The 8,171-nt window shown below is 49.8% G+C and overlaps 1 protein-coding gene across 3 annotated transcripts in view; it reads right to left on the reverse strand.

The window, feature by feature from the left end:
- Positions 1-8,171, reverse strand: part of TGM4 (transglutaminase 4) — a 71,137-nt gene that overhangs the window by 8,891 nt on the left and 54,075 nt on the right. For all 3 annotated transcript variants that reach the window (XM_017876286.1, XM_017876285.1, XM_017876284.1), the window contains 3 exons: positions 4,785-4,959; positions 4,552-4,690; positions 2,507-2,610 (listed from right to left, as the gene is read on the reverse strand). In XM_017876286.1, the coding sequence (XP_017731775.1) occupies positions 2,507-2,610; positions 4,552-4,690; positions 4,785-4,959 (418 nt within the window). The remainder of the gene's footprint in view (positions 1-2,506; positions 2,611-4,551; positions 4,691-4,784; positions 4,960-8,171) is intronic.

Genomic DNA, 8,171 nt, shown 5'->3' on the forward strand with positions numbered 1-8,171 from the left:
ATGGTCTCGATCTTGTGACCTCGTGATCCGCCCGTCTCGGCCTCCCAAAGTGCTGGGATTACAGGCTTGAGCCACCGCGCCCGGCTCATTTTTTATTTTTTTAAGAGCTGTCTTTTTATTTCTGGCATGGGGATAGAGAGTTACCCTTATTAGTCATTGACAACTTAGTGAGAATTAGTCTCTTGTTTGATAGTTCCTCAGTAGTAGTTTTGGTTTTTACATACCCTTGTATTCTGGGCATTGGGTTTCTGCTTCCATTATTTTATTTAATCCTCAACACACAGGCTCCTCTCCCTTGCCTCTTTAAGGCAGCCAAACCTGTGAAGTCAGTGTATTGGAGCACTAGGACTCAGGATAACTGGTCTCCTAATCTAATACTGGTTCTTCTCCTAACTTGTTGACTAACCTTGGGCATCCCCACCCTCCCTCTCTGGCCTTATCTATAAAGTGAGCAGGTTAGGTGGACTTTTAAGGCCTCTTTTCTGGCCAGGGAACAAGGCTTCCTCTGCCTCTCAGGCAGATAGTGGCACTGGGGTACTCACTGCCTGGTTGCCATGGCTACTGTCCCACCTCAGCAAATGCTACTTAGACTCCCTGGATGGAAAGAGCCCTCAACATTGCCCTGCTGAGAATCTTCCTGCAGAGTATAGGGGGATATGGGCATATCACCTGCTCCTTCCACCTCTGGGGCCACCTCGCACCACCCTCACCCCTATTATAAGGGCAATGCCTTTTCTTTGGAGAAACATGGAGGCTGTTTTCCCTTTTAACAGCACTTTTTGCCTTCAGGGCCATGTGGGCTCACACTGCAGCTGGAGGAATCAGGAGTCCCACACTGAGGGGTGTGGGGCCCGCAAAGTGTGTTTAAATTTTAACCTGAATGCCTTTGGGGATCTGCATGCTCATGTCTCTAGGTCCCCATCTTCCCAAGTAGACAGCCCTGTTCACTGTGTGGCTCTGTGGGTAGATGAATTTGCTATCCTTGGGATGAGGTTCACAGCCAAACAATGACTTATTCCTAGAAGAACCTTGAGAGACATCTACTTCAGGGGCTGCAGGAGTGAGGCAGAGGTGTCAGGGAGGGGCTGGCTTGTCCCTGAGCACACTTCAGCTGGAGCAGCTCTGCTTTACATTACGAGGTGGCACACAAAGTTTCCTTCTGAGCAGTCGGACTGCTTTTTTCAAAAAAAAAAAAAGTTTGAGGCTGGCTGAGGTGGTTCACACCTGTAATCCCAGCACTTTGGGAGGCCAAGGCAGGCAGACCACCTGAGGTCAGGAGGTTGAGACAAGCCTGGCCAACATGGTGAAACCCCATCTCTACTCAAAATACAAAAAATGAGTCAGGCATGGTGGCAGATACCTGTAATCCCAGCTACTCAGGAGGCTGCAGCAGGAGAATCACTTGAACCCGAGAGGCAGAGGTTGCAGTGAGCCAAGATTGCACCATTGCACTCCAGCCTGGGCAACAAGAGTGAAACTCCGTCTCTAAATAAATAAATAAATAAGTAAAGGCCAGGCACAGTGGCTCACACCTGTAATCCCAACACTTTGGGAGGCCAAGGCAGGTGGAACACCTGAGGTCAGGAGTTCGAGACCAGCCTGACCAATATGGTAAAGCCCTGTCTCTACTAAAAATAAAAAAATTAGACAGGCATGGTGGCGTGCACCTGTAGTCCCAGCTACTCAGGAAACTGAGACAGGAAAATTGCTTGAACCTGGGAGGTAGAGGTTGCAGTGAACTGAGATTGCACCACTGCACTCCAGCCTGGGCAACAGAGTGAGATTCTGTCTCAAAATAAATAAATAAATAATTTTTAAAAATTTGAGAACTATTGAGCTAATCTATTTTCCCTTTACTGGGCTGACTTTGTCTTTAGTACTAGGACTCACAATTTAAAATAAAGATAACTTGATTCCACAGATTTTCCAAGTAACTTCAGACCAACCCCATGCCTCTGTTTTCCCAGCTGTACAAAGACACCCTCCCTCCCCTGGCAAGGTCCTTCCAGCTACAAGGGGCCACTGTCTTACCCAGGAGTTGGTAACCCACAACCAACTGAGATAAGCATCCCCATTATGTCTGACTTGGGCTGAATCCTGGTCCAGCCTCATGGATCTGTGTGACCTCAGGCAACTCACTTCACTTCCCTGAGCCTCAGTTTCCTCATTTGTAAAATGAGGATAATGACAACCTACTTTGAAAGGTTAGTTGTGAGTAAAATGGATCATGTTGGTACTGAGCATGGCACACAGTAGGGAACCCTTAAGTGCTACCATCCCATTGCTCTTAACAGTATTGTCATTGGCATTACTTCATAAAAATAGCCAGCAAACTGAAGCCCCTGCTCAGTGGGAATAGCAGGAAGGACTGAGCATGCTTTTTGTGTTGGGAAATTTTTATTAAAACTTTCCCCACCTGCTTGGCTGCATACCCAAGACCCGCAGAACCCGGAGCCATGTAAGGAGAGCATCACGGATGCCCAGCGCCTTCCTGCCACCCACTCACCCTGGCTGCGCTCCTGTGGTGTTGCGTCCACAGCCTGCCAGCCGTCATAGCCCTTGGGCAGATCCAGTCGCTTCATCCAGGCATCCGTCCACACGTGGAAATTCCTGCCACAAATTGGGAACAGGCCCCACCCCAGACCACCCACAAACCTAGTTAGAGATAAACACGCCAAAATTGCCAGGGACATCTTCATCACCAGGGAACCACTGAAGTTGTTCTCAGGGGTTTGGGAACCTTTGTCAACACTGGCAAGGAAGGGGCCACCGCTGAGTCCCACCTGCCTCTCAGAAAGCCTCCCAGGGCACAGAGCTGTGTGCAGTGGGCAGGGCTGGAGGAACCCCATGAGACCCTCACCGTGCCTATGGATCTCAAAGAGCCTGGGAGTCTTCACCACTAGAGGTGGTGAACTCAAGGCAGAACTAAATCTTATCTGTCTTGACATCTGCAGTGTTTGAAGCATAACAGACACCTAATAAATTTTTCCTGAATGAATGGGTGAAATGCACTAGGTTGTGCAGTCACAGCCTAGTAAAAGATTACAACTGTTATTTCATTCATTCAATGAATGTATTCAATTCGCTGGGATTCTGATTTGGTGGATCAGCAACTTTGTAACTGGCCAGTCTCTGAATTCTCATATTAAATCTTGCTAATTTTAAGTTGGTGCTCTTGGTTTTCTAACTAGAAAATTAACAGTCATTCCTCACTATCCACAGGGGATTGGTTCCAGGACCCCTGAGTATACCCAAATCCATACACACTCAAGTCCTGCAGTTGGCAGTTGGCCCTGTAGAACGTGTATATAGGAAAAGTCAGATCTCAGTATAGGCAGGTTTCACTTCCCACAAATACACCTATACTCAGTTGAAAAAATCTGCCTATGAATGAACCTGCACAGTTCAAACCCATGCTGTTCAAGGGTCAACTGTATATAATCTACAAATAATACTGGTTAGTGCCTCCTTTCCAAAAGTTCCAAGTCTTCCTGTTTTTTCTTGTCTTGGTACATGAACTAGAACGTCTCAGCAGTATTTAAATAAAAGCTGTAAGGCTCCAACTTCAACTGAAATGCCTCGGGAATTTGTAATCATGCCCTGACCTTCCCACCTCGTCTACTCCCTCTGCAACTTCTCATTTTCCCTTTTCTATCTTGTGGTCACTTTTAGCTTGCAAGGGGCCCATGTGCTCTGGATCAGAGAACAAAGGACATAAGCTTCATGCCGGCCAGTGGGTACCAGTTACATCAAAACTTCTCAAACAGTGGTATATATCAGATCTCCTGGGCCAAGTGCTAACATGAACTTCAGATTCCTGGCCCTTCCCCTGTAGAGGCAAAAGCTCCAGTACAGGAATCTGCATTTGTTGTTGTTGTTATTGTTGGGAGGGAGTCTAGCTCTGTCACCAGGCTGGAGTGCAATGGCGTGATCTCGGCTCACTGCCACCTCTACCTCCCAGGTTCAAGTGATTCTCCTGCCTCAGCCTACCGAGTAGTTGGGATTACAGGCACGCGCCACCAGGCCCAGATAATTTTTGTATTTTTAGTACAGATAGGGTTTCACCATATTGGCCAGGATGGTCTCGATCTCCTGACCTCGTGATCCACCCACTTCGGCCTCCCAAAGTGCTGGGATTACAGGCATGCACCACCATGCCCGGCCAGGAATCTGCATTTTTAAACAATCACCCCCAGGTGATTCCAGCACAGATTGTCCAAGGTCAAATGTTGAAAAACATTGAGTTTCAGGAACAGTGCGCATTGGCCTACAACTTGAATCAGTCTCTGAGGGAGGCTGAAGGGGTCCCACAGCTCAGCAGAATCTCTGGGCTGGGAGGGCCTGGAGACTGGGCTTGGGCTAGAAAATTCCTGGGATGCCAGGCATGGTGGCTTGCACTTGGAATCACAGCTACCTGGGAGGCTAAGGCAGGAGGACTGCTTGACACCAGTTCAAGACCAGAAGGGGCAACCTAGCAAGAGACCCTGTTTCTAAAAAGAAAAAAGGAAGTTCCTGGGAGGAGACAGGGCAGGTTGAGAAGGAGGAACCTACCAGACAGAGTCACGGCTCATATTGGTGATTTTCTCACCATTCTCATTCACATAGGTGTCCACCGTGAGGTTCTTTTCTGTGTCATGAGCTGAATCGAAGGCTGTCACACTGCGTGCGGGGATGCCCAGCGCTCGCAGCACTGAAATGATCCAGGGTGGGGTGGTTGGCAACTGTGGGGGCTGGGAGTCCCTCCCATGGTACCTCTCCTCTCAGCCCCTGCATCTCCCACTTACCTGTAGTCAGGATCCCAGCGAATACCCAGCACTGGCCGAAGCGCACAGCCTGCTTCGTGCTGTAGTACTGCTGCAGGATTGGGGCGCTGCCTGTCCACTTGTATGGGGCTGTGCCACCTTGGTAGTCCCCAGTCCAGTTCCCAATGAGCACGCCTTGGCCTTTCTCAAAGCTCATCTGCCACACACATAGGGGTGGGGTCAGTCACCCCTCCCTCAGAAGAACAAGGTGCTGCCAGCCCAGCTTGGCCACCCAGCCCCCAAAGTGGACACCTCACAACGTCTCAGAGCACTTGGAGGACACGGGCTATCCAGAACAGGCAGGGTGCCTAGAAGGGCCAACGAGCATGCCAGTTGTGTGAGTGACGAGGGAGGATGCTCACTGCTCTGTGCCTCAGTTTCCTCCCTTGTAAAATGATGATCATTACGACACCTACATTTAGGCTGGTTTTGTTTGTGTTTTGAGAGAGGATCTTGCTCTGTAGCCCAGGCTGGAGTACAGTGGTGTGAGCTCGGCTCACTGCAGCCTCAACTTCCTGGGCTCAGGTGATCCTCCCGCCTCAGCCACCCAGGTAACTGGGACTACAGGCACACGCCACCATACTTGGCTAATTTTTGTAATTTTTCATAGAGACGGGGTTTCACCATTTTGGCCAGGTTGGTCTCAAACTCCTGAGCTCAAGCAATCCAACTGTCTCGGCCTCCCAAATTGCTGGGATTACAGGCATGAGTCACTATGCCTGGTCCCTTTAGGTTGTTTTGAGGATGACCTGGGTTAAGCCTGTGCCTGTTTTGGCATCTTCCATTTTTAAATTGTCAGTGGCCTGAACCTCTCTTAACTCCTGAGGAGCCCTGGCTGGATGATCCTTTCCACCTTATTAAAACCAGAGAGAGGACAAAGCTTGTGAGTTCACCTTTGAAAGCACTTAACGGAATCTCTAAAGAAGGTTGTAGAGGCAGGTTCAGAGGAGCCCTCCGAAAACATGAAAGGTGACACAGTCACAAATCTTTGATCTGGTGGTGGCCTGACTTTGACCACATCCACCCATCCCCTCCTGGCCTGCACATTAACATCCTTTGCGAACCCCATTATGCCTTGTGAAAAGCACAATTATAGTGCCTCATGTTTCTCAGCATGTTCAAGATGTCCGTTTGTTAAACGAAAACCCTTATAGTATGCCACAATTTCTGAATCTTGTTTGGGGGTTTGTTCAGTTTTAATTTACAAGAAGTCTCAAACAACGGTGTGGCCTGGGCCTCCCATGACCTCTCAGGTCCTGTGGCTGGACAAGCCTCTTCATTCATCAAAATCAGAGAGAGAGCAGAGGCCACCCTCAGACTCAAGAGTGGTCAGACGGAATGAAAACAGATGAAAGAGAGACAGGCAAGGGTCCTAGGCAAAGCAGGAAACACACCTCCTATCTTAACTGTCACCCAGCCACTGATCCGGTCCAGCTGCTGCGTCCTCCTGCGAAATTGAGTGTCCCCAGCCTCTCAGCGCCTGCTAGACCCAAGGTGTCTATAGAGCAATGTAAGGGAGGGAGGAGATAGGGAAAGAAGGGGAGTGACGCTGAGCCCAAAGGACATCAGTACTTTCAAAACTCCTGATGCATGAAGCTCTGTCCCCCTGCGGAACACAGCACATTCCTATGCCCAGGTGTGGTAGGCAGTCACCGAGATGGCCCCCAGTAATCCCCTTTCCTAGACCCAGCGACTCACTTCTGACCAACAGAATGCAGCAAAAGTGATGGCTGTCACTTCTGAAATGAGGTGACAAAGGCTGTGGCTTCCAGCCTGGGTGCCCCCTCTCTTACTTGCTCACTCTGATGGAAGCTGGCTGCTGTGCTATGAGCTGCCCTGAGCTGAGGCTGCTCACAGCCAGGTGAGTGAGCCTGGAAGTAGGTCCTCCCCCAGAGATCTTGAGCCAGAACATTCAGCTAAACCACACCTGGATTCCTGACCCACAGACATGGGAGATAATGGATGTTTGTTGTTTCAGCCACAGTGTCTTGGGGTAACTTGTTACTTAGCAATGGATCATGAATGCACTCACTGCCCTGCCGAGGTTCCCTGCCTGGTGTGGGAGTCGTCTTTTAGGCGGTCCTGCCAGAAGCTCTGCCTGCTAGTCAGAAATTCACAGATCCAGGAGGCCCATGGATAGCCACGAACTTCTAAGAGTTAAGGGGCAACCTTTAGAGGGAACCCGGAATGGGGAAGGCCTCTGAAGCGGGCTGGGGTTCTCAGACTCCTGAGCATGGAAGCTAATCTGCAGTAACCTAATTTTGGAAGTGACTCCTGGAATACCTTGGAGTTCTGAATTGCCCATGCTTGCCTCGCAGCCTGAGGAGGTGGCTGGGAGGGCATTAGGAAGGAGCACTGCACCAGGAGTCAGCAGAGCTGGCTCAACCACCACTTCACTGTGCAGTCTTTGGCCAACTGCCCCTTCTCCCCTGGCTGGTTTCCTCATCATTGAAACAAGCAGTGGCTTAGCCCATTGCTTCCCAAACCCCAACACTCGTAAGAATGACCTGGGAATAGGCTATTCATGGGCCCAAAGCGTGTCAGACCTTGGGCTGGGCACTGTTGTGTGTTATTGAGACCTCATAATAACCCAAAAGATGAGATAACAGAAGCCCAGAGAGGTTTAGAATCTTGTCCAGAGTCACAGAGCTTGAAAGGAGAAGCAGCCAGGTTCGTGCAAGTCCACCTGCACCACTGAGAACTAGAGCCCCTCATGGCAAGTTCTGCCTGCTAATGACTTGGTCTCCTTTACTTGTTCTCTCTCAGTGTCCAGCCTGGCCACCTGCTGGGCCCTGGGCTAGAGAATGAACATACCAGCATGGGGGTGAGGGGGAAAGAGCAGGCATGGTGGACTCCTGTGCCCAAGAGGGTCAGTGTGAGGGACCCCGGTAATCCTACCAGCCCCTAAGGTGCAGGGGAACAGGAGCCCCAGCATTTATGAGGCAAACCACGTGCAACAGGCACAGGCTCACAGCCATTCTGCAAGGAGGGCATTTCAAGAGCCCCTACTTAAGATCCGTCTGTCATAGCAGTTCAGCTCACAGACTCTCCTGGAGATGAACATACATCTGCCTGCCTCCCACAGATGGCAAGAGCAGCCACTTGACTGAACTCAATGGACCTTTGGAGAGAGGTCCTCATTGGCACTGGGAGATCCCTGGGAGTTCCAAAGTCTGTGATCAAAACTATTTGCATAATAATCCCAAGGTAATATTTGCCTTCGTCACTCTCATTCTCTCCTAAGTGTACAAAGGATGAAAAATTGTGGTTTCAGATTCCACATTGCAACCAACTTTAAGAAACTGCCACTTATGGAGCTTCGGGAATATTCCTGCCCCGGCCCCACTTTTTTTTTTTTTTTTTTTTTTT

The sequence above is a fragment of the Rhinopithecus bieti genome, unplaced genomic scaffold (assembly GCF_001698545.2).
Source record: "Rhinopithecus bieti isolate Rb0 unplaced genomic scaffold, ASM169854v2 scaffold_9581, whole genome shotgun sequence".
In the NCBI taxonomy this organism is placed as follows: Eukaryota; Metazoa; Chordata; class Mammalia; order Primates; family Cercopithecidae; genus Rhinopithecus; species Rhinopithecus bieti.